At 45.5% G+C, this 26,264-nt stretch overlaps 1 protein-coding gene across 1 annotated transcript in view; it reads left to right on the forward strand.

The window, feature by feature from the left end:
- The window catches only part of PSMD10 (proteasome 26S subunit, non-ATPase 10), a 111,854-nt gene that overhangs the window by 36,525 nt on the left and 49,065 nt on the right, over positions 1–26,264 (forward strand). Inside the window, exon 2 of the mRNA XM_086918469.1 lies at positions 7,974–8,072. Within this exon, the coding sequence (XP_086774595.1) occupies positions 7,974–8,072 (99 nt within the window). The remainder of the gene's footprint in view (positions 1–7,973; positions 8,073–26,264) is intronic.

Here is a 26,264-nt window from a genome sequence, read left to right on the forward strand (position 1 = left end):
CCATCCAGATTATATTGCACATCTGCCCTAGTCAACAAGTGCTGTCTCTTCCCTCAAAGTGTGTACTGAACGCCAGTCATGCTCCTTCAGTACTGCTATCTACCTCGATCGATGCAGTGGTACATCAGTGCCGTCAGTACCCATATTGATTGCATTGTTGTGCCCATTCTCAGAGCGTGCAGGACATCACGTCTGCCAATTAGCACCGATAAGGCCACAATTCTCAGAGCTATCTTCATCTTAGAGTGTGTACTGCACATCTACAGAACTGCTTCACTTCTGTCACCAACTTGGAGCTTGCATGCTCCCTTTCCCTAATCCATTAATGTTGTCTGACAGCAGACTGGTTATTGCACACAAGCCTTCTTCATTATGTGTCTGTCTTCAGTGTACCTTGTACAACTGCTCTTCTGTACTACTACTGTTACCATTATCAGTCTATTCCGATGTATGCAAGTGCTTTTATACAGCTGATAGCGTATAATGTTTAGTTGCCCAACTCCGTGAGGGATGTTACCGGTCCAACTCAGTTCATGCACTGTACATTTGCCCTGCTCCATTAGTACAGGTAAGATCTTACAAGATTTCCCTGGGCACCTCCTTCAGTCCTGTTACCCCCGACCTGCAGCTGAACCTCAACTTTGCCAGTGCATCTTATTGGCCTATGCACATGTCAGTGGTCCCCTTATTGTTTATTTGGGTCCAGCCCTTAGTTTCACGAAAAATGCTCCAATTGTTTTCCTGAAACAGCCTACCCAGAGCTGATTCATATCGAAATCTTATGTCGGAGTGGGTATGGGGTGTCGGATCTGAAGGTTTGTGAAATCTCTAGGTTGCTGGAGTTGTCTAGTCCCAGTAGACTCTACATGATTAAACATGCGAGTTCTAATTCATTTATATTTATTTATAATGGGCTTTTGCTGAACACCATGATGCCGCTTTCTGGCCACTTCATAGCGCTGAAGACTTTGGTGAAGCAGATCAAGACTGCTTCTCCCATGGCCGTTGCCAATGGATCTGGTCGATGCCTCAAGAGGTCTGTCACTCCTGGTCAGGTTGACAGTACAGAGTTGACTCATAATCGTAGTTGTGAGATTGGCCCGTCAAATAACCAGGTCCTAAACAGAGCAGGTCTCGGAATCAAAATTAGCTTTATGAATTAGTTCAGGAAAGCGTAGAAACACTGGGCGACCTATACGATGACAGCGCATTAATTCCATTTGAGACCCTGGTCATAGACACGGGACTTCCGGCAGGCCAATTCCTCACATACGCAGCACTCGTACGTGTACTTACGGGAACCTGGGGTGATCTCACAGTGGAATTGCCGCCCCATCTACTGATACAATACTTGCATGTAATGGGAAATGGATCCCATTTGGTGCACTGGCTAGCGCAGGCCTTGCACACACATACACACTTTTCCCCACAGCACTTGCGAGAGAAATGGACTAGGGACGGGACTGGACAGACAAGGAGTGGGATAGGGTACTGGCTGGACCGCTTGAAATACCGCGCAACTTCCGATTCAGAATCATTCAATATTATATTATACATCGAGCATAACTATCCCCTGACAAAATAAACCGCTATTTTAGGCTGACAACAGCATCTTGTCCTAGATGTAGATTACTAGATGCGTACTTCTTGCACATGCTCTGGGTATGCCCTTCCCTACATACCTTTTGGACGGCAGTCTCGACCACACTGGCGTCAGGGACGGGTGGCGAATTACCACACACGTGTGAGGCTTGTCTCTTGGGCCTTTATAGGCGGACAAAGTTGACGAAAGTCTCGGCTAGGTTTTGGGACCTTGCACTTATAACCGCAAAAAGGCTTATTACCAAGCGCTGGAAAAATGGTGATCCTCCACAGGCTCTATACTGACGCCATTCATTTGATAACTGGGCGAGAGCAGAGAGCGTGGCGCTACACAGGGAGGAGACCGCCGTTCTCCGTAAATACCCTATAGCCCAGGCCTGGGATGACTTCTTAGCTGCTTTTCACCGGGTGTGTATACAGAGAGGCATTATTTAGGCATACTTTCGCTTCCTTCCCCATTTCTAGAACGACACTGAGGCGGGGAGACTACTCTGATGGTACTCCCAAGGTGCTCTACAAGGAAGCAACTTTCCCATCCTGGTTGCTGCTGCGCAGGCACCGTTTCCCCCTTCCCCTCCCTTCCGCCTCCCCCCTCCCCCCCCTCCCCACCCCACCCCCAGCGGCCGCCACTGCAATAGGCAATTTACCACCCGGACGGCGGCACGTGCACCCTGCACACACACACAAGCTTTTATTTTCTTTCAACTGTTCTGATTTATATATTGTTCGGTTCCTGATTTCTTAAGTATGAGTTTGGGTATATTATCCTCCGAATGGGATATTGCATGTCGTCCCAGTTGTGGCTTTCTCTGGGCTTCGCCCGAAAAACCACTAGCGAGTTTTACAAGGTACAGACACACTGAGGTTCCCGATAGCGAGTCTGAACTATTTGGATGTTGAACAGATGCAACAATGATATGAACGGGAGCATTATGACGGAGTAGCTGCGCCTTGACACTTGGGAATGCGCCTAACGTCCAAACAGCACGTGCATTGGCATATTCCCTGCCTGGAATAATACCTGTGGACAGAACTGGGCCAGCACTGTTCTGTCTTTGACATGCTTACTGGCTAGAGTATGCCTGGTCGCGCCTGCACTGTGTGGGTTTTGGTGCAAGATGTCTAATTTTACTCCCCTGCCATGCAGGGAGAATATGGTACTGGTGTCCCTTGTGCAATACTGTGGTTGTTTATAATTATTCTTGCGTACAGTTATTGGATGCGTATGTTATGCTTCATTTCCCTTTGCTCAGGCTGGAGACAAATGCATAGCAACTGATGTAAGTACTAACCTGATTGCTACAGGACTTTCTCCTATGTGTCGCATTCATGTAACCTAATATCGAAAATCCATTAATAATAATAAAAATATTCAAAAAAAAAATGAATTCAGGAAAGGAATGAGGTTTTGGTTTTTAGTTATTAAAATTGCTTTAATCCATAGTGCTTTGATGATATTCCAATATTGATGGAGGCTGAAAGATAACTCGATGTTGAAACAAGTGAGCCAATAGTCACATGTTTATAAAGTCTTGTGTTTGTTCAACTACCTGGGTTTCTATTCAGGGTTTGTCAATCCAGTTGCCTAATCTATTCTTCATGTTAATAGTTTTTTTTTTTTAAATGTTAGGGTCATAGTTGCCTAGTGGCATTAGAATTGCAGTAGTTGTGGTGAGTGTTGATTGTTTTGAGTCATTTCATTGTGCACGGAATAGACACTGAGCGCTTAGATACCTCGGGGTGATATAGCGCTTTATAAATTAATAATAACATAGCATAACATAACACTAGACGTTAGACCCTTTGCTTACTGGATGCTGGTGAGACATTTTCAGTAAAACTGGCTAAAAATTCATGAGTGTTGTTATTCTGAAAAGAAGATGAACACTTTTCTCAGGGATTTAATGTGCAATATGAATCTTCACAACATATAAAACCTTTCGCTGTGCTGTTTTCTTGTTTCAAGAGATACCTTTAACTATTGTACATTTTAAAGAGTAATTTGTATACTGTTGTACAATGCCCAAATACCCGAAAGGGTCGGGTTCACACTATTACCTCCGAGAGACTGTGTTCCTGTTTTCAGATTCTTTATTTTCCATATTTTGCCCCTGTAACTATTACTTCCATGACCAATGATTTTTATAGATGTTATTTCTCACTTGTATCTTAACTACCTAACTCTATACTATTGTACATCGCTCTGATCCCAGAAAGGGTCTTGTTCTCGCTATGTAAAACTCTCTTTATAAATAAATGAAACAATAGGGTACTGTAGATGAAGACTTCTTGCTTGTGAAATAGTAGATTGAAGTTCCTGTAGCATGCATATCATGGATTTGAACACCATATCGATGAGAGCGCCTTTGGGTTGTGTAATAATTAAACTTGTTATTCCCTGCGATATGAAGCAGCAAGCAATAGGGTTACCTGCCATATGTTAATCACGAAATTAATATTGTAGTACGTTGGAATTAAATGCATAGGATCTAAAGCAGCTGCTGGTGTTAAATTCAAGCTGGCTTCTTACTGCCAATCAGTTGCTCTTTTGGACTTTTGCAAGTGTGGGTTGTCTCCTGCCTCTCTGGCAGCAGGGTGTGGATAGGGTGTGCAAATTACAATGATAAGCGAGTGCACTCCTACACGGATGCTTAAACTTATACGTAGAGGACTCTGAGCCTGGCAATGATAAAATCCAGCATGTGAATGAATATATGAAAGATTAATGCTGGAAAAACTTTTAAGCACCTCAGTCCACCACAAAACAAGCATTGGCATAGCCAATAGATCTCGCTTTTGGGACCTTATAAGTGTTTATCCATGCAACGGTTGATGTTGCACCAAGGATGTTGTACTGCATAACTAAATACTTGTAAGGTCCCAAAAGCGAGACCTATTGGCTATGCCAATGCTTGTTTGGTGATTGTTTTGAACAAAGCTGCTGGTCACAGGAGATCCAGTCTTTGTTGAAGGCAGTCAATCTTCCCAGGGGTTGTGGAGATTGCTGGTTGCAGGACAAGGACACTTTTGGCACAAGGTCTCTGGAAACTGCAGACGGGCTGGTAGGGCTGGGGCCAAGTTAGTTATTCTCTGCAGTCTGCTCAGCTGGGTGACATCTTTTGTCCTTCGTAGGCTGCAGGAATCTGCCTTCTGGGTTCAGGGCTGCCCTTAATACTGTATTTAGAGGACGTTCTAGGGGTCTCGAGGTCAGTGGCCAATGGGCTACTGACCTTAGGGTGGCAACTCCCTTGGTGTGCTCACAACATGTGTAGGAGTGGGCGCAATCCCTAACACTGATTGGAGAGTGCCTGCCATCTGCAAGATGGTGGGCACAGAAGACTGGGCTTCACATCGCCTTCCCCACATGAATGTTGGGGTAGGTAGAGGTGGGCACTCCTTCTGGGCTTTTCTAATTTTACCCGCTTGTCTTCCTGCCGAAAAGGGGAGGAGACAGGAAGGGGGCCTGCTCTCAAAGTTCGTACCTTTCAAGGTGGTTATTTTGGTGGTTATTCCTTCAGCCAGGAGGGTGGGAGAACTGACTTTATTTTTTAAGTCCAAGCCTTTTTTGAAGATCTTACCAGACATGGTTGTTTTAAGACTCAAATTGAAGTTCATTCCAAAGGCCCCTTCACAGTCCCATAACAGCAGAGCGGTTGTGCTTCCGGTATTAGCTCCAGATCTGTTTTCGAGGAAGAGTCGTTGGTACATCTGTTGTATGCTAAGAGGACATTTCTCGCTTATTTGGCAAAAACTGAGGAATTCAGGAAGGTTGATAACCTGTTTTACTACTTTTGATGCAGAAGGCAGTAGTTTGAAACCTTCTAGTTGCTTTATGAGTAGATGGATAAAGCAGATTATTTTTATAGCCTATGAGTCCAGGGAGGAGAGAATTTGGGTCTCAAATGCACTACAGACAAACAAGAGGTATGGAAGGTTCTTGGGTATCTTTCAAATGTGCCCCTGTAGAAGATATTTGTAACACAGCAACTTAGCCTGCCCCTAGCACATTTATGGATCACTATTGTTCGCATCTGGGAGGACGTTCTGCAAAAGCAAATGCTTTGTCAGTATTGTGTTGACAGGCATGTAATATATGAAGTAACATATGAATAATGTTGGTATGGTCGCACTGATTTTCATTGAATGTATTTGTTTGGCCTTGTTTATCTGCAGCTAATTCTTGTGTGACTAAGTCATGAAGTAGATATCTGCTTTGATATCTGCTCAGTGGCAATGACGGGGCAAGGAAAACAGACTAGGAGGTAATGCTCCGGTTACTTTGTAGTAAATGTCATTACCCCAAGTCTTGGTCTTCCTCACCATAGTCAAGGTTTCCCATTCCTATCTTCCACAAAAAAAGATTCAGTTTCAGACATGATCGAGGCTTGGAGTAACAGGAAATATGAGGGCTAACTTACTTTTTTAGGATCTAAGTAAGGCCATCCTGGAGGAATGGGAAGTCTAGAATGTAGAGTGCATTTTGACTAGGCAGTGACAATGGCAAGAAGATATACACTCAGACTAATGAAGACTACCAGCAAGTAACTACGGCATTATCAAAGCTTTGAACAAGTCTCGGCTGTATTATTGCACCGGGATCTGGCAGCTTCCCGGAGGTTCATAGCTTGACTTCAACCTATTAAGATTCCCGCAGCCAGTTTGCTTGGAGTCGTCAAAAACATGATCACATTTCCCTTACTTTGCATGAGTTGCACTGGTTATCAGTGACAATTTTTTTTTTGTTCAATTCTCTTATGTTGGACCACACAGTGTTTTATTCAACCTCTCCCTTTTCTGGGCTCTAAATTCACAAAGTATAAACTTGTTTGCTCCCTGAGATCTTCTCAGATGGTACTTTTGGTCGATCCTGGAACAGATGCATCAGATTAGCTGGTAGGGCTTTTTGCAGTCTCCCAGTACATCTGTTACTAAGACGCTCTTATTGCCAGTCGCAAAGAATCTGAAAAGATTTCTATTTAATCTTCAGGTCAAAGTACCTATCAGTTTATGTTCTCTCTGTCTGCGTCAGGAAGTTATGACATCAATGCATTTTACAAATAACCTATTCAGAAAGTTCAAAACAAGAACTATAAGAAAAGCACTTTTCCAATACATTTTAGTGTAAACTTAACATGCATGACCATTTTACAGGTTCTCAAACAGGGAAAGCTAAATGGAACTTTGGTGATCCATTTGTAATTTGCACATTTTGCATCGGACATGAGTGTGAAAACAGGACTATAAAACATGACTATTGTGAACTGCTGTTTGCAGCTTCCTAGTTCTTTTTTCTAACGGTGTTGCACACAGTTGGTATTTCACTAATCAAAGAGGTTTGATAATTGTTATTGTTATATAGCAACGAACGTCCCACAAAAAATGTGCACATTGTTAAATGTCAGACTTAGCTAAAAACTCCTCCAAATAATCCTTCATCTGTGAGGCGAAGGAGTCACAAGGCTCCGCAAGAATCTTATCACCCACCTTGAGCAAATCACTATGACCATTACTTGTGATTTGGTTTCACTAACACAATGAACTCCTTTAGCGATAAGTTTGCTACCAGTGCTTATCTGATGGATGGTCGCAACTTCTCATGGATTCCTTACTCTGCTTACTTTCATAAGTACAACCTTGTCAACTAATCCGACACCACCCCTCTTCCCCGTCATTGGACTTGTGTAACTCCAAAGTCATAAACCTAGGTATTGATGCCCTCACATCTACGACCCAAGCCTGATTTTCCTTTCCGCCGACTCTTGAGACATTCCTCTAGTTCTTAAGCAGGCAGTCATTCCTCCTCTCCTTAAACCCCTGCTGATATTTGCAATCTTTCTTACTATAGTTGCCTTACAGACCTTTCTTTGTTGTCAATAGAGCTGTAAGGTGCCAACTTCCACTTGAGGCAGAATGCCTGCTAAATGATTACCGATCTAGCTTTTGACTTCATGGAGGAATTGGACTGTGCTTGTGAACATCAGGGACACAGTAAGTGGGGAAATGACTCCAAGTTTGCGACTAAGGCCAGACGTGTTTTTTTCTATTGGACCTTTTAGCTGTTTTTTCTAACATTTGTCACAACTTACAGTGCCAAAATACTAAGTATATACTGATTGAACATGTGCCAGATTTAACCAAAATACATTACTTTAAAATTGATAGAATTCTGACTGTTAGTCAACAGTAACCCAAGAGGAGTTCCCCTTTGAGTGGCTGAAGGCCTTGTGATAACTGTTTTACTTATGGTTAATATACCTTTTTCAACTTGACTTTTATGTCAACAATTTTTGGACCAAACATATTTTTTTGTTCTCTACGCATCCATTTACCACACACTGAGGTTGTCTACTTTTGTCTTTTCCTCATTGCAGGATAGAAGAACCGCACTGCACTGGGCATGTTCTGCTGGACATACAGACATTGTTGATTTTCTGTTGGGATTGGGAGTACCTGTGAATGATAAAGATGATGTAAGTTGTTTCTTACCTATCATGTTGCAAAGCGGATAATATGGGTTAATCACCACTGTTCTGTTCAAACTCTTTAATTTAAATATCCTCACTCATTTGTTTTAAGGATGGATTGTACACTTTGTAATTAAACTACAGTGTGTTCGCGCACTTATTTAGTCAAGGCCCGTAGCCAAGCTTTTGAAATTTCTACTGTATGAATGAGGCACATGTTCTCTTTACTTCGTCTTGAAGACAGCTTATACTTCATATATACTATGGATGATTTTTTATCTGATTCCCTGTGATTTATCTCTGCTTTTGTGTCTATCTGATTCAGGAAATACCTGCTTTATGGAGCTTTATACATGCCTATTTGTTCCTGGGCTCTTGAATGATAGTTGTCAATGTTCTGCAACTCAATGGTATACATTATATTGTTGTTGGATCAATAAAAAGCCGAATTGGCACACACTTATTTTACAGTATCAGAAGCCAATTGGAGATTTTGTTACATTCAAAGGTTTTCATGCTTCTTCACTCCTGGGGGAACATTCTGTCTTGAGGCCTGATTTAGATCTAAGAGGTCTTACCGCTGTCTCGCCATGGCGGTTGTCTTAAATACTCAGTTGAGCAGATAGCAGTCCACCCAATGTATGTAGATGTTGCGGCTATAGACAGAAGACCGCTGCAGTGACGGCCTTCTCTGCTAGGTAACAGTACTCTGCCGCTGTCGGGCCGGTGGGATTGCGCCCAGCCGATTTAGATGTTCCTGTTGTGCTTGCGGCAGATTCTTCATGAAGTGAGGTTTATGGGGTATGGAGACTGGTAAGTACCACTTATTTTTATGTACATACACGTGTCTTGTTTCCATGATCTACATATGTAGGCAATTTATGTCCCTTTGTGTTACTTCTTGCATGCCACATGCACACGATACCCAAGACAAGAGTACATGTACCTTACCTTAGATATCTGTGACAACAAAGTTGTTACTGCATGGTGGTGATGTCGGAGTAGCAAAGGAGGGACCTAGATGATGGAGGGGAAACGGAAACACGAAAACGTTATGTTTTACCTCTTTTTCTTTGATTCTGCCAACTCAAAGTTAGAGGGATTCCTGCCTCAGGCACATCGTAATCCGCTCGTCTGGAATCTTGGCGGGAGTTCCATCACCAGCCTCTTCTGGCTGTGGCGCTGTTGACGCAGCAGAAGATTCCGTGTTGAGGCAGCTGGACTGCGGCGGTCTTCCCTCCAGTGACCAGCCAACATCTAAATAGAGCGGTCGGACCGCCGATTTTGCCAAGATCTAAATCAGGGCCTTAGTTGCTGGCTAAGTTTTGTGGGTTTTTGAGCCAAGAGTCTGCAATCATACCAGTTCTGTTTGGGCAAAGTGTGTGTTTTGGCCTCAGATTAAGGGTCGTATTTGCTCCTATTACCAAAGAAGATGAGCACAATACAGTACAAGGGCGATGAGTGAGTCTTTGGAAGGAAATCTACACTGGACAAAGGGAATGGGCTGGAAACCCACATCCCGAGGTACACTGGTGTCTCTGAGGAGGACAGGAAGGGCTTACGTGCTTGCTGAGAGGTACTTAATTAACATCACCAGTTAGAGCACAACTTAGACCTCCATTCTGTGCTAAGACACGCTGAATTCAAGTGGAACTCTGTGTGAGAAAGTGCCATCTTTCATGCATTGGTATGCCCCCACTTTTTTCTGAACTGCTGATGTGCTTTGACTGAGTGTGCCCTGGACTCCTGCCAACCAGGTACCCAGGGCCTGTGTTCCTTCCATAAAACTGTGTTGAAACTAAAACCCAATTGGCATCTCTGGCCACCTGTCAGCCCCTAGTAAATGGTACGCTAGGTACCCAGGGCTTGGTGACCAGAGAAGGCCCATAAGGGCTGCAGCACGTATTGTACCATCCTTAGGGGCCCTGTACCTTGGCACCCACACACTGCCTTTGCAGGTTGAGTGCCTAAGTATAAAACTAAATAAGGAGTCGACATGGCACACATCCCTGTGTGCCATGCCCACAACCCCACTGCCCTGGCATACATCAGTCACCCCTCTAGCTGGGTGCCCTATGCCAGTGGTGTGGGCACAGGTGCATGAGCCCTTTGCCCCTACAGTACCCAGGGCCATTCTTGGGCACCTTAAGTGCAGTGATGCCATTAAGAGTATATGGTGCTGGAAGGTCGATATTACAAACTCCACAGCACCATAATGGCTACACTGAAGACTGACAAGTTTGGTATAAAACTTCTCAGCACATTAAATCCACACTGATACCAGTGTGGGATTTAATGAAAAATGCACCACAGAGGGTATCTTAGAGATGCCCCCTGTAACCTAACCACAATCCACGTCTGGACTGAGAGGCTGCCTAGGCTGCCACTCAGCAGACATGTTGCTGGACCCCTGGGTGGAGGGCCCCCGCTCTCCTGGGCCTGCAACAATGCACATCCTGGGCGAGGTGCTAGGTCTCCTCACCCAGGATGGGCAGGGGAAAGCTTCAAAGGCCTGCTGCCTCTGTGAGCTTCTCCAGACCATTTGCTGTACCCAGCAACTGGCCCCCACCAGTCCTGACCCCCAGTCTGGTGGAAAGACTGGCGGGAAAAACTATGTCGGGAAGGGGGGTGTGCCAGCCTGTGCCAACCCCAACCCTCAGGTGGGGGAGACGAGGTGAAGCACGACCCCAGGCTCCGGCCATCTTGAAGATGGGGAGCCCTGCCCAATCATAGCTAGGCTCCTGCCCCCTCCCATAGGAGAGGGGCAGGCTAGGGGGTGTAACTACCCCAAGGTCCCTTGCCCTTGCCCTCCCTGTAACGCCCCGAAATTTGGTATTTAGGGGCTCCCTGAACCTTTCTTCGTCGGATCCCGATAAGAAAAGAAAATCAAGAGGAAGAAGACCCGCCATGCAGCTGCTGACAGGTCGACAACAACTGACTTGGCCCCAGCCCTACCGGCCTGACGATTCTGGAACCTGGCCCTGCCTAATCCCGGTGACTCCTGCGGACAGCAACCTTGGGACACCCAGAGGACCTGCCTTCTATGACCCTCTTAAAGACTGGGACTCCCATCAGCAGAGGCTCTGCTGCAACAACACCCCTGGTGCCAGCCAGGAAGGTCCGGACCAGCCCACTCTGCACCCGCGCCCGAGTGATCCAAGACCACGAGGACGTCCCCCCGGCGACTGGGACCTGAAGTCCAGTGCCCAAAGACCCCCCTCGACGAACCAGACTACGCCGCCGAGCCCGCGCCCGAGTGATCCAAGACCACGAGTATGTCCCCCCGGCGACTGGGACCTGAAGTCCAGTGCCCAAAGACCCCCCTCGACGAACCAGACTACGCCTGCAGACTCGGTAAGCTTTCCCGACACCCAAAGACACCTGCACCCAGCGCCCTACAGGCCCCTGTGCCTTCCTTTGGGGTACCTACCAGTGCTCCAAGATCCCAACTTACCTCTCGAAGTGGTGGTCGCCCTTGAAGAGTCTCCGTCCCCAAGCCTGCAGCCTTTGTTCATGTGTTACCTTTCCCATTGAATAACATTGAGCGCCCGACGGCTCAAAAGCACCCTGCACCCAGCCGCCCGAGTGCCTCTGGCCGTGCAACCTTTGTCCTGTCCTACTGTCCCCAGTTGCCCTGAGCAAGTGACCAGGAGCCCAGCTCCCACAGCCGCGTCGCCTGCTAGCCAGCAGCCACCAACCGGAGTCCCCATGCCCCCCATTGGATAACATTGGGCCTTACTACCCTTGCCCCCGGCCGCCCTTGTGCCGCTGAGGGTGAACCAACTGTACCTACCTGACCCTGGGGGACCCCTGAGTCTATGCCCGGAACTTTAACTTCACCAGTCGAGTACTCGCCTGGAAACCGGTAACTCACTTACCTGTCATTAGATAACATTGACTGGTTTGACTCAAAATCTTCTAAGTGTGAAGTTTTGGAGACTTAAAATATTCATATAAAATCAACCGAATTCCGAAGTACTCACCTGTGATCAGGAGAGAAGCAAGTACTGTACCTTGTAGCCCAGTACTGACCCGCAAAAGTAATCCTTACCGGGTTTACTAGTAACCTGTATTTTCTCCATAGGAATCCATTGTCAGCTTTTCTATGAAATTTGTCTACTTTTGAAAACTAGAAATATTCTTTAAGAATTATATGAAATACTGAAACGTAATTACCTACCTGTTTTAAGTTGAGACCCCAGTGCTGGACCGAGGAGCCCAGTACTGGATTACAAAAGTAACAAAATCGTACTTGCCTACAACCTGATTTTTCTCCCATTGGATAACATTGCCAGATTTTCATTGATAAGTGTCTAGGTGTGAACTTTTAAAATAGTTTTATATTCCTGAAAAATCTCTGCAATAACCAAAACGTTTTTACTAAATTGTTTTCAGCTTAGACCCCAGGACTGAATCTACTATCCAGTCCTGGAACTACCAAAGTAATCTACAAAGTAATCAACTGTACTTATATGAGGAAAACCCATTGAGCTCAATGCTAAAGTGTGTTTAGAATTGTGTTACCTACTGCAACCTCTGTACCTATTGTGTTTACAAAGTTTATTGCCTTTCTGCAAAGTACTCATCTGAGACTTCTCATATTGAGAACAGTATATTTTGATACCTGTTGGTTCTAAAAATAAAACAACTATATCTGTGATATAAAAACAATTGGCCTAGAGTTCAGTCTTAGAGTGTGTGAAACCTTTTGCTTACTGAGTGTGCACAACACATGTTTTACACTGTCCTCTGGTACTGCCTTACTGCTCGACCAAGCTACCACTTTAGAGAGTAAGGTTACACCGGGCTTTAACCTCTGTTATACTTCTGGGGGTTGTGGACTCTATTCAATATCAACAAGAGAGGTAGGGTATAGACACTCTTGTACCCCGGTAATGTATATTGTAAACAACGAAGGAGTGACTAGGGTGCAAGTGACAAACGTGATAGGTTCAGCGGTTTATGAAATAAAGCTCCGCTGTGTGCTGCACGCGTGATCAATACTCACACGCGTGTAGCAAACACAGCGGGGCAGTCTCAATGTCCCTAAGAGGGCCCGAGCGACTGTCTTCAACTGGAAGAAAGTCAGGGCGCTTGCTGGTCACCCTGTAGTGGGTGGAGGGAAAGAACCTTAATTCTTAGAAGGACCCTCACTCACCACTAGTTGGTGACATGCTTCATCATCGGGTCCCCGCTGGGGTGACCGAATGCCTCCCCAGCGGGCTACGACGCCTGATTACAGCGGAGCAGGATGTGGTGTGTGCAACAGTGCCCAAATTAGGAGGTGACTAAATGTGATAGTGCAAATGTGTATTTAACAATTAAAAAATGCAAAGGTTGTGCCTTTAGAAAGATTTTTAATAATGGCCAGCCCGCATTAGTTAAAAACAAGGTGAGCGGACTCCCAAGGTTCTTAATTAAGGAACCGGAATCCTGGATCAGAAGTAAAATTTGGTCGACATGTTTCAGCTGTTTATGTTGCGTATAGCTCAGCTTTCTTCAGGACCTATATCAAAAGTCCTCCGGTGGTGTGCGCGCGCGCGCTAAGGCACACCCTCCCGTGAGGCTCTAAGTGTGAAAAAGTTATATACAGTGTCAGAAGACGGAAAAAATTCCATCAACACCACACTACACACTCTGGTAGGGGTGTATTGAAAAAGGGAACTTCCTAAGGGAACAGATTGCGCCCCTTCGGAAACGACAGCGTGGGATGACTTAAGCGGCGTTTTTTTCACGCCTGCGGCTCCCCTCCGTGTACCTACATGGACAGCGACTGTCTCCCGTGGACTCTACACAAGCTGTACCTTATTCTGGTCCTGTATATATAGAGCCACTTTCTCAGACTCTGATTTTACCCATCCATCCATGTCTGACACATGCCATGCTCACATACAACATAAAGGGTCCTCATTTATGGGGACTGGATGCTTCTACTAACGTAAGATATACTTTGTACAGAGTCCAGTGGATGCCCAGAGGCTAAAGTAGATAAGACTGATGCTTTCTTTTGTGGTAGTGTGGGCGAGCAGTTAGGCTTATCAGAGGGCTGTGTTAAGCATTTGTTGTACACGGACAAGAAATGATTGCCCACACTCAATGACTAAATCCGAGAGCAGTTGTTTGTAAAAATATTACTTTTTGTATGTGTATTACTTGGAACCAAATATACTTTGTTGCAGTAAAATACAATACATTATTTTTCAGAATAATAAGTGGACACTGCATTTTTCAAGCAGTTAAATGTCAACCTATGGAAGGAAAACAATGTTGTAATTTCACAGGTAAGTACAGGACTTACAATTCCAGTCTTTGGGGTTTAAGACCTACACTGGGAAAGTAGGGGTCAGATAAATGTAGAGACTGCACCACCAGCGGCACTGGGCCGGCCGCATGCGAAGGTCAAATTCGGTCACTGTGGCCCAATGTTAGTCAATAAAGAATGGGGCCACACAAAGAGGTGCCGTTCGCAAGTAGGTAAAATCGGGGGTGGGAGTCAATCACCCAGGGTCAGGACCAGCACTGGGGTAGGGGGCCACGAGGCAGCACCAAACACACACCCTCCGCGGCACAGAGGTGGCTGGGTGCAGTGTGCCAATACAGGGTTGGGCACCCAATGCAAAGCAATGGAGACTGAATATTTCAAACAAAGGCTGCAGGCTCGGACCAGGATGCTGGACGAAGAGAACCGGTAGCTCTGGAGCTAAGTTGGGCTGTTGAGGTGTTGCGTGCTTATCTAGGTTCCTGATCGATACTGTGACCTTATGCCCCTATTCGGCTATAAATCCATTTATTCCCTATATTGGCATAACCGTTCAAGTGCGATTTTCTGAAAAGTCATCTCTGGCCTCACACGAACAGAGCCACATTCCAGCATGACTCTCTGCTACTTCCTTTGCGACCAATTAGTGCAATGACAGAGCAGCAGTCACTATCTGATATTCCTAGATAACACTCCGAGTTCTTCAACAAGATAAAAACTTAGCAAACCTGGAAATCCCCGCTTGCTATGTTTTGATTAGTAATAGAACTCTAATGAGCAACTGATAACTGTCACTTCCTAGTGACATCTTTAATTGACGTCTTATGTCCAGCAAACTTGCGTCAAACCCGGCACCTGTCAGGTATAAATATTACCAACGTTGCCTTAAGCAAGGAGAGAGATACGAGCTGCGAGTTCGTAACCTGTTGCTGATGCCAGCTGCCTGCATGACCCTGTGTTGGTAAAAACTAGCACTCTGTCGCTGCAGCCTGCTATCCTGTGGTGGTGAAGCTACTGATTACCATTATCGCCGCTACAGCGCGACCTATGGTGCAGTACGCTTGAGGAGCCGTGCAGCCGTCCTCTGCGAAGACATCCAGCCCAGCTGCCCGCGGACGCTGTCACCCCTCCTTCCTCGACGCGCTGAGAGAAGCCGCTGCCTTTCTCGTGCAGAGAAATCCAGTCCCGGCGCTTCCGGTTTACCCTCGCGGGTGACTGGGATATCGAGAGAGACCCCTGAAGGAGATACCAATCCTCGTTCATTCTATTCAGAGGTATGGTGTTGACTAAACCCTTAGACGAGAATTCTTGAAACAAACCTTGGCAAAACCAACTTAACTTAAGCTACTTACTTACTCCCCTTCTCACGTGTTAGGCTTAGGTCAGGCACACTGGGGTAGGCTTAGTTAGAAGCACCAGTTGAGTATGTTAGCCTAATGTATATATGACTGTATATATGTTTTATTACTTTTAAACCATTGTATGGCTAAGAAACCATATCAATGCTTTTACAGTTCTATTTCGCTATTCTTATCTTACTGTACGTACTTTTTATAATAACAGTTATTGCAATTGTGGCAATACATTTCTCTTGTACGAGAAGAAAGACTGTTCAATAAATGTTAACCCTTTATTGATAAACGCCCGTCTCTCTATTCTCTACATACTGTGAAAGTAAACTGCACTAGACTGACTGAGTGAAATCTGTGTCTATTGTTTCACACGACCCTAGAGATCGACTCTTGATCTGAGGAGCAAAGTTGTCATGTTGCACGGTTGTTGGAAAACTGAATCCCTTCTTGTCTGTGCCAAGGAAGCTGATCACTTCCTATGCAGAGAAGAAAGTTTCCAGTGACCTCTGAGCTAGTTGGTAACACAACCCAATTAAGTTTAGCATAGTCAGTGGAGGCCTGGAATATCCGCAGTTCCACGTCGATACTACTGTTTATGTTATTCCAATGCGCAGGGCCTAGTGGGAAACTAGGAACTACACTACAGAGGGACACCTGGCTCCCCAAGGTCTGGATGCTGTGGGTGCATTGGTGTCCTTTGAGGTTAGAAGATCCTTACTGGAGCTAGTTGCGGTTAGGGGACCCTTCGTGTTGAAGCTGAAGGTGTCTTGGTGGAGTCCAGGAGAGTTCACTCTGGGGTGGACTCTATCTCCGGACCGCTGGGGAACCTTCTTGGAGCTGGTGGGCCACTTCGGCTCAGGCCTGAGGCATCTGCTGCAGAAGTGAGTAAGGAGATCAAGTTGTCCGTTGAGCAGGGCACTGGAGCTCTTCTTGTTGGTTTCTTTGTGGACAGGGTCGCTGTCCTCAGGAGTTCTTGGTCTTTATGGAAAGCAAGCAGTCCTCCCAGGGTTGTGGAGGTCGCTGGGCCTGCAGGACAAGTTGCTTTTTGGTTTTTGGTGCAGGTTTCTTCGAGGTCTGTGTTTACTCACTTTGGGGGAGTGAACACATCCCTAACCCTATTGGTATAAATCCTTCAAAACAATATGGAAGATTTTGAAAGGGGGGGGGGGGGTGTCACTTCAGCAAAGGATACTTTAGTGGTGTTCCTGGCTCAGTGGGGACACACCTCTAATTCTTACTAATTTTCCCTCCTCCCTTGCTGCAAACAGTGAGGCTTGGTCTGGTAGGCGGGTATTTACACTAGCTGGAAAAGCCCTGGTTAGCATACCAAAGGACAGGAAACCTTTAAGGCTCACCACCCTTGAATGCTGTTCCTGCTTGGGGGTAGGTGTGAAGCACCTACACCCAAAGTAGGATTTGTTTCTGTCCCGCGAGAGCACAAGGCTTCCACCTCAGATCCTTGTACTGGGGTGAATGTAAGACATTGATCTACATTCTGTCCATCAAATTGTTTTTTGTAATTTTCTCCCTGAGTGTACTGGGGTAGCCCAGACGTGGGTCCCAGAGCCTCCACACCACTGGAGTCAAGCTAGCCGGGCTGATGAGAGGTGTTACCTGGAAACCGGTCCGGTCCTCGGATGCTTGATTCCGGTCTGGGAAAGATATGGCTGTGTAGTTCGGACTGGACTGTTCCCATGGGGCACAGGGTCAGAGCTGATATGCATAAAGCCATTATCTAACCCAGGGTGGTGTGGAGTGCAAAAAACGATGGATTTAGGCCCAGATCCTTGTACTGGGGTGAATGTAAGACATTGATCTACATTCTGTCCATCAAATTGTTTTTTGTAATTTTCTCCCTGAGTGTACTGGGGTAGCCCAGACGTGGGTCCCAGAGCCTCCACACCACTGGAGTCAAGCTAGCTGGGCTGATGAGAGGTGTTACCTCGAAACCGGTCCGGTCCTCGGATGCTTGATTCCGGTCTGGGAAAGATATGGCTGTGTAGTTCGGACTGGACTGTTCCCATGGGGCACAGGGTCAGAGCTGATTTGCATAAAGCCATTATCTAACCCAGGGTGGTGTGGAGTGCAAAAAACGATGGATTTAGGCCCAGATCCTTGTACTGGGATGAATGTAAGACATTGATCTACATTCTGTCCATCAAATTGTTTTTTGTAATTTTCCACCTCAGGGGGTCAGAAACATGTCTGGAAGTTGAGGTTCCGTGATTCTGAACCTGTTCAATAAAGGTTGTCGTATCGTGACGATTTTGGTAACCACGAACCGCAAATGACAAGTGCGGTATGTATGAGTGTTTTCGTCATGTTCGATTGATGGATTCACTGTGTATTCAGGGATTTCGTTCTGAACCTTCGGGTTCCATTTTGTGTACGGCAGCCATTTTGTGGTTGCCCTCACATAGGCCGATGACTACGGCTGAGCGAGTCTTTGGGACACGTACACCTTTAGCTGACTTCTGTGTGACGTGAGCGAACTGACTCTATTGCCCGAAGCTAACCTTGTTGAGCCAGTTCCTTGTTCGGCAGCTGGTCAAGATAGAGATCAAAGAGCAGGACATTGCTGAGTTTATGGTACACACACACTCCCTTCTATCTTGCTTCTCATCTGTTTCTGTTCCTTCTTTTATGGCATATTTATGGTTTAGGTTGTGGTCCTTTTATTATGGGTTTGTCCGGCCTGTCCGAGCAAGAATGTTGGGTTTTTCCTTGTAATTGATGGTGGGCTGGACAACTGAAAAGTGGGCTTGTCGTTATGCGATACCTTTTGCAATGTCACTTTGTGATTGGACAGTTCGTAAATAATTGATGCTAGTCAGGATTGTGATTTTTGGCATAAAAGACGGTCTCGCAATACTAAAATTGTACAGTCTCTAGCGAACCACCCGTGTTGTGCTTCGTAGACTTCTATTCCTGGTTGCAGCCAATAAATTTGATCTTTGACGTCACCGAGAATTATCCTGTGTCTCTGTATTATAAGACAGGTGATCCCGAAGACTTTGGGCGTGCCCCTGGCGCCGCTGGGTTCTTAAACCCGGTTCTTCAGTTGGCGCCCAACATGGGGCGACTTCAGCGGTACCGGTCCAAGCCTGAAGATCGTGAGGCGCTTTGTGTGAAAATTCTGGAGGAAGGCCTACCACTTCATCGACCCCTGTATGTCATCGTGGTCCGAAAGTCTTTGCTGCGAGGTTCCCCGCTTTCTGACGGCTACGAAGGACTGCTGCCCTGACTGCCGCCCTGTCTTGGACCCATTGATGATTTGTAGAGTGAGATGATAGACGGGTCTTCTGGCGACGTCATTGATATTTCAGTTAAGTATGAGTGGAGCTTCTTCCAGTCCTTAGTTTTTGGGTATCCCTTGGGATGTTTGATTTGGGACTTGCAAGCTCCAAAGCCGAGGGACTCGTGTATTCGCGAGACTATCGTATTCGATATTCCCTTGAAGTTTGAAGCTAGACTAGTGAGCGAAGATGCCTGGTCTTAGCAGACTTGGAAAGATATTTTGTTGTGGTTGTAATGGGGATTCCCGATTGGAGGATTCGTGTCCGGTACCTCCGATTGGAACTCCGACTTATGAGCTCTATTAAAACATTTATGCAAACAAAAGAAGGAGTATCCCCTACGTCAAGTTTTTGAAGAAAACTTTCGGAGGGTGAGTAGTTTGGCAAAAAAAGGAAAAAGTCAACCTTCTTGTTTGGAAACCCCTCACTCACCACCTAGTGGTGACTTGCTTCATCATCGGGGTCCACCCTGGTGACCTAGCGTCACCCGGATGTGCTTCGACACCTGTATTACAGTGGAGCAGGTTGTGACTGTATGTGCAAAAAAAGGTGTTAAAAATTGTCCTGGTTTAACTTAAAATCAATTTTTATTTTAAAGTAATCAGAACAATGTTAAAAATCGCTGGCGAGATACTGGTAGGTGAGTTACGGCCAAGGTATCTCTATATGTGTCTGTGTGGCTTGGTCGGCATGTTTCTACCATCAGGGCAGTAGCCCGGTATTCTTCAGGACCAAAAACAGGTGGATGGGAGGTGTGTGCCCCCTAAAAGGTACACCCTATCCTGATCCCCTGTAAACCAACTGGAAAAATAACCAGTGGTAGATGTGCTCTTTCAAAATAAAGAGAGCCGTCTGGTTACAAAAAAGGAAAAGAGACCTGTAGGGAAAAGCAAAAAAGTACTGATTTCAGTTGAATTTCTATACTTTCCTGTTACGTCGTGAAGTGTCTCTGTGATGTGACTAATCATGCCAAGGGGAAGTGCCCTCCGAGTGATCAAGTATCGTGTTCAATACGGGTGGTTGGCAGGGAAGTATTATCCGAGTATGCACTCTTATCAATAGGTGCTCGTGTTTGCCATGCAATACATATTTGTTGCCTTCATAAAGATTTACGGGCATGCACTTCATTTCAAATGCATGCATACATGATTTATCATTCGTCTCATTCAACCACTTATTGTCTTTGTACCCAGTGAATTTCTATGAGCGCCTTAGATAGGTGTGGCAGGTTGTGGCGTTTCCTCGTATGTACAATGACACTTAGTTGCGCCCAAAATTATAAATAATAACAAACAAGACACACATACATATAACATGTAGGAGTACACACAGATTCCATGGTTCGAACTGGGGGCTTACTTGTTTTAAGCCTCTAAATTACTTCAACGGGCAGGGGGTAGGTTCTTCTAACCGACAAACCAATTTCTGAAATGGCGCGAAAGATAATAGTAAGGTGAGTATATCGCACCGAGCGAAGTGCCCGGCAGGAATCAAAGTAATCAATGGTCTTGGATTCCATCTCTGTTGGGAAAGCGAGGGGCATTAACTTACAGTTTGCGGGAGAAGTAAACGGCCATTCACCTACTGCTATCCTCCTCTGCTCGGCTAGTGGTGCCGTGCGGGAGTTCCAACGTTAAATGGGATTTCCTTCCGGGTTGGGCGTGGTGCCGTGCGCCGGAGGGGGGGGAGTTTCAGGGCGGGACCTGGTGACGCTGTTAACGCGTATGTTTGTAAACAAAGCGCGTGCCGGTTGCTATTCAGCGTTGAGGTGATTTTGGGATTAGGGTCGCTAGCTAATGCTGATGAGTGGACGTCAGTATATAGTTACTAATCCCAGGAGAGAAGTGCGTAGAATTATAATGCGCATGGGAAAATGATATGAATAGAACCCACTGATAGCGGGTGGAGCTAGATGTGGGAAAACAACTTCAGTTATGCAGGTTTGGATCGTGATGTGGACGTCAGTATATTGTTACTAATCCCAGGAGAGAAGTGCGTAAAATTATAATGCGCATGGGAAAGTGATATGAATAGAACCCACTGATAGCGGGTGGAGCTGGATGTGGGAAAACAACTTCAGTTATGCAGGTTTGGATCGTGATGTGCTGGCCCAGAATTCATGGATCATTTGAGCACATTGGCCCATGGAATGTTATCATTGAGTCCAATTTTGTGCGTGGAAAGTCTGTAAATCCACCTCTGCTCTTTCTCATAGAGGCGTGACTGTATGTTAGGGCCCTGCTGTATTTGCTCAATAACAGTCCACCTCATGTCATTTGGGGTATGCCCCATTACAAGGAAATGGTCTGTGAGTCTTGTATTGTTTTTCTTGCACCTGATTGTGCTACGATGTTCAGATATCCGTTGCTTCACTTTGCGGGTGGTCATTCCAATGTATGGTTTATCACAGGAACATTTGATCAAGTATACAACGTTTTGGCTGTTGCAGTTTGTGTGTGCCCTCTGTTCCCAAGTTTTCCCTTCCTCAAGGTTCAATGTTTTGGTATTGACAGTCAAATGGCAAACACTGCAATCCCCACATCTTGAATGTCCTGTGACAGGGGGGAGCCCCCATATTTCCGTGATTGTGGGGTTAGTAATGGTCAAGGTTGGTTTAGGTCTAGTGTTCACCAGAGTGTCTTTTAGACTGCGTGCCTTTTTGTAAGAAAACAGAGGTTTTTCCCATTTGTAGTTGCCTGTATGGAGTATGGACCAGTGTTTCTTTATACTTTTGCTCACCTGATTGGATACAGCATTGTATGTCGTGACGCATGCTAGTGGAACCTCACCCTCGTTTTTGGTTGTGTCTTCCAATAGGGCTTGTCGAGGCTGGTTTCGAGCTCTTTTCTGGCATTTGTTAGTAATTTTCTTGGGATAGCCACGGGAGGAAAGTTTTTGTGTTAGGTCATCTGCCTGGCTCTTGTAATCGGACAATTTACTGCAATTCCTTCTGAGGCGGAGATACTGTCCATAGGGAAGGTTTTCCCTTAGGGGACGAGGATGGAAACTCTCGTATCTTAGTAAGTTGTTCTTTGCCGTAGGTTTGAAATGTGTTTTAGTTATCAGATTCTCATTTTCTCTTTGTATTTCAATGTCCAAGAAGACCATCTTGTTCCTGTCTATGCAGTGGGTGAACCGTAGATTCCTGTCACGGGTGTTCAGCCAAGTTATGAATTCCATAAGAGTTTCTTGTGAGCCTTGCCATATGGAGAAGACGTCATCTATGTATCGTCGCCAAAATTTTATGTGGCTGCCAAATGGATTATCCTCTGCCAAGATGTATTTTAGTTCAAAGTCATATACGTAGAGCCCCGCCACACTAGGGGCAAAAACACTGCCCATAGATGTACCCCCTACTTGTAGGTACAGTGTGCCCTCATATTCAAAGTAGTTCCTTTTGAGGGCCAGGGTGGCACATTGTATGATGAACTGTTTTGGTGTGTGGTAGTTCCAGGTGGTGTTTTCCAAGGTTCTTTCCAACACATTGATGGTGGCGTCTTGCGGGATGTTTGTGTAAAGGCTTTCGATGTCAAAGCTGAGGAGAATATAGTCTTGTTCCATTTGGATGTCCTCTAAAGTTCTCAATAGACTTTTGGTGTCACGTAAATACGTGGATGTTCCCTGTACAACAGGTTTCAGAAAGAAGTCACTGAATCTTGATAACGGTTCAAGAAGTGAGCCGATGCCTGACACAATAGGTCTGCCGGGTGGGGGGATCTTACCCTTGTGCATTTTAGGCACCACATAGAAGTAAGGAATTTTATTATCGGTTTTGCTCAGATAGTCTGCTTCTTGTTTTGAGATGTAACCTCGGGCTTCAGCTGTTTCCACCATGTTGGTGATTTCAATCCTTAAATCTTCAGTTGGATCCCTGGGCAGTATTTTATAGTTTTTTGTGTCGCCTAGTAGGCGTCTGCATTCTGCATCGTAGTCATCCTTATTCATCACTACAAGTCCTCCGCCTTTATCTGCCGGTTTTATGATTATGGTTTCATCATTTTTCAGGTCAGATATGGCTTTGTTTTCAGCTCTGGTGTTGTTGTAGAACTGGCCTTTTGCTTCCAATTTTTCTACATCATTGAATACTGCCTGTTCAAAAGTGTTAATCTCGACTGGAACCGAGTGTGGTGGAGGTATGAAGGTTGACCGTAACCTGAGACCTGTTTCATTGGGGGTGTCTGTTGGGTCGTTACTTGTGTTATCATTGGTTGGGTTCTTTTCGAAGAAGGCTTTCAATTTGAGTTTGCGGAAAAAGGAAGCTAATTCGCAATGTAACTTGAACTTATCTAGGGATGCAGTAGGTACAAAACCTAGTCCCTTATTAAGCACATTTGATTCTGTGATGGTTAGTGTGCGTGATGATAAGTTCGTGACTAGCTCCTCGCATTGCTGGGGCCGGCCTTGTTCGCTCCTGATTTGCTCCTGGTGATGCTGCCCGTGTTGTCCTCTTCCTCCCAGTGGACGTTGTTCCCGCTTTTGTTGCGTCCCCTTCCGCGCCTGCCTCTGTTGTGAAAAGGAGGACGGAATTGGTTCTGTGGAAAGGGGAATTGCTGGAAGGGTGGTTGCCATCCGTACATTTGGAAATGAGGTGGTATTTGGTATGGGTTTGGTGGTGGTTGTTGGTAGGGGTTCTGGAGGGGATGGCTGTATTGGGGCCATTGGTTGTTCCCTCTGTATCCACCTCTCTGTCCCCTTCTCGGGGTCCCATTACTGGATCCAGTGCTGCTATTTGAGCTGTTGGAGGTGTTGCTCGCGGCGTCGGAGTCTTGATCTTGTGGGCCCGATATTTTGTAGTCCGGGTCTGAATAAGGATAGACCTTCACAAATGAAAATTTTTTCAGATCTTTTTGGAATTTCAATGTTTTTTGTTGTAGTAGGTTTTCTTTGTATTCATTAACTTCCTTGTTTAAGTCATCCAATTTTTGCTTGTAGCCTTTGATGCTGGCTTTTATTTGAGTTTCTGTTACTTGAATCTCTATCTGGATTTTCTCAGACAGACGTATGGCAGTTTTTAGGATCAATATAATCCAGTCATGCGTGCAGTGCCACGCAATTAGGGCCCAGTCTTTTCTAAATTCTGGATCATCCAGAAAGATGCGTGGTGCGTTGGTAACCAACAGGCCCTTAGGAGCTATATTGTTGGTAACATATTCTTTCATGATTGTGCCATGCAGTATGGTTCTGATCCGGTTCCGCTTCATTTCTGTCAGTTTTTCCCACTCAGATGTTTGAGAGATGGTGTTGCTGATGTTGGCGTCTGCAAAAACATTTAAGTCACTCATGATCGAGTCTATTTCTTCCGTGGAATAAGTTAAGCCTGTATTCTCAGCCATGTTGTCCGTATACGTACTCCGTTATGCCACTGTATGTGTGTTTGACTCTCACAGCTGTGCGCTGCCAAGAATTTGAGATCAAAAGAGAGAGCAAGGGATATTGTCACTCGGAAGTGAAAAGAGATACCTCCTTTTCCCCTGATAGGAATATTTATGCAAACAAAAGAAGGAGTATCCCCTACGTCAAGTTTTTGAAGAAAACTTTCGGAGGGTGAGTAGTTTGGCAAAAAAAGGAAAAAGTCAACCTTTTTGTTTGGAAACCCCTCACTCACCACCTAGTGGTGACTTGCTTCATCATCGGGGTCCACCCTGGTGACCTAGCGTCACCCGGATGTGCTTCGACACCTGTATTACAGTGGAGCAGGTTGTGACTGTATGTGCAAAAAAAGGTGTTAAAAATTGTCCTGGTTTAACTTAAAATCAATTTTTATTTTAAAGTAATCAGAACAATGTTAAAAATCGCTGGCGAGATACTGGTAGGTGAGTTACGGCCAAGGTATCTCTATATGTGTCTGTGTGGCTTGGTCGACATGTTTCTACCATCAGGGCAGTAGCCCGGTATTCTTCAGTACCAAAAACAGGTGGATGGGAGGTGTGTGCCCCCTAAAAGGTACACCCTATCCTGATCCCCTGTAAACCAACTGGAAAAATAACCAGTGGTAGATGTGCTCTTTCAAAATAAAGAGAGCCGTCTGGTTACAAAAAAGGAAAAGAGACCTGTAGGGAAAAGCAAAAAAGTACTGATTTCAGTTGAATTTCTATACTTTCCTGTTACGTCGTGAAGTGTCTCTGTGATGTGACTAATCATGCCAAGGGGAAGTGCCCTCCGAGTGATCAAGTATCGTGTTCAATACGGGTGGTTGGCAGGGAAGTATTATCCGAGTATGCACTCTTATCAATAGGTGCTCGTGTTTGCCATGCAATACATATTTGTTGCCTTCATAAAGATTTACGGGCATGCACTTCATTTCAAATGCATGCATACATGATTTATCATTCGTCTCATTCAACCACTTATTGTCTTTGTGCCCAGTGAATTTCTATGAGCGCCTTAGATAGGTGTGGCAGGTTGTGGCGTTTCCTCGTATGTACAATGACACTTAGTTGCGCCCAAAATTATAAATAATAACAAACAAGACACACATACATATAACATGTAGGAGTACACACAGATTCCATGGTTCGAACTGGGGGCTTACTTGTTTTAAGCCTCTAAATTACTTCAACGGGCAGGGGGTAGGTTCTTCTAACCGACAAACCAATTTCTGAAATGGCGCGAAAGATAATAGTAAGGTGAGTATATCGCACCGAGCGAAGTGCCCGGCAGGAATCAAAGTAATCAATGGTCTTGGATTCCATCTCTGTTGGGAAAGCGAGGGGCATTAACTTACAGTTTGCGGGAGAAGTAAACGGCCATTCACCTACTGCTATCCTCCTCTGCTCGGCTAGTGGTGCCGTGCGGGAGTTCCAACGTTAAATGGGATTTCCTTCCGGGTTGGGCGTGGTGCCGTGCGCCGGAGGGGGAGGAGTTTCAGGGCGGGACCTGGTGACGCTGTTAACGCGTATGTTTGTAAACAAAGCGCGTGCCGGTTGCTATTCAGCGTTGAGATGATTTTGGGATTAGGGTCGCTAGCTAATGCTGATGAGTGGACGTCAGTATATAGTTACTAATCCCAGGAGAGAAGTGCGTAGAATTATAATGCGCATGGGAAAATGATATGAATAGAACCCACTGATAGCGGGTGGAGCTAGATGTGGGAAAACAACTTCAGTTATGCAGGTATGGATCGTGATGTGGACGTCAGTATATTGTTACTAATCCCAAGAGAGAAGTGCGTAAAATTATAATGCGCATGGGAAAGTGATATGAATAGAACCCACTGATAGCGGGTGGAGCTGGATGTGGGAAAACAACTTCAGTTATGCAGGTTTGGATCGTGATGTGCTGGCCCAGAATT

The sequence above is a fragment of the Lissotriton vulgaris genome, chromosome 4_1 (assembly GCF_964263255.1).
Source record: "Lissotriton vulgaris chromosome 4_1, aLisVul1.2, whole genome shotgun sequence".
Taxonomy (NCBI): domain Eukaryota; kingdom Metazoa; phylum Chordata; class Amphibia; order Caudata; family Salamandridae; genus Lissotriton; species Lissotriton vulgaris.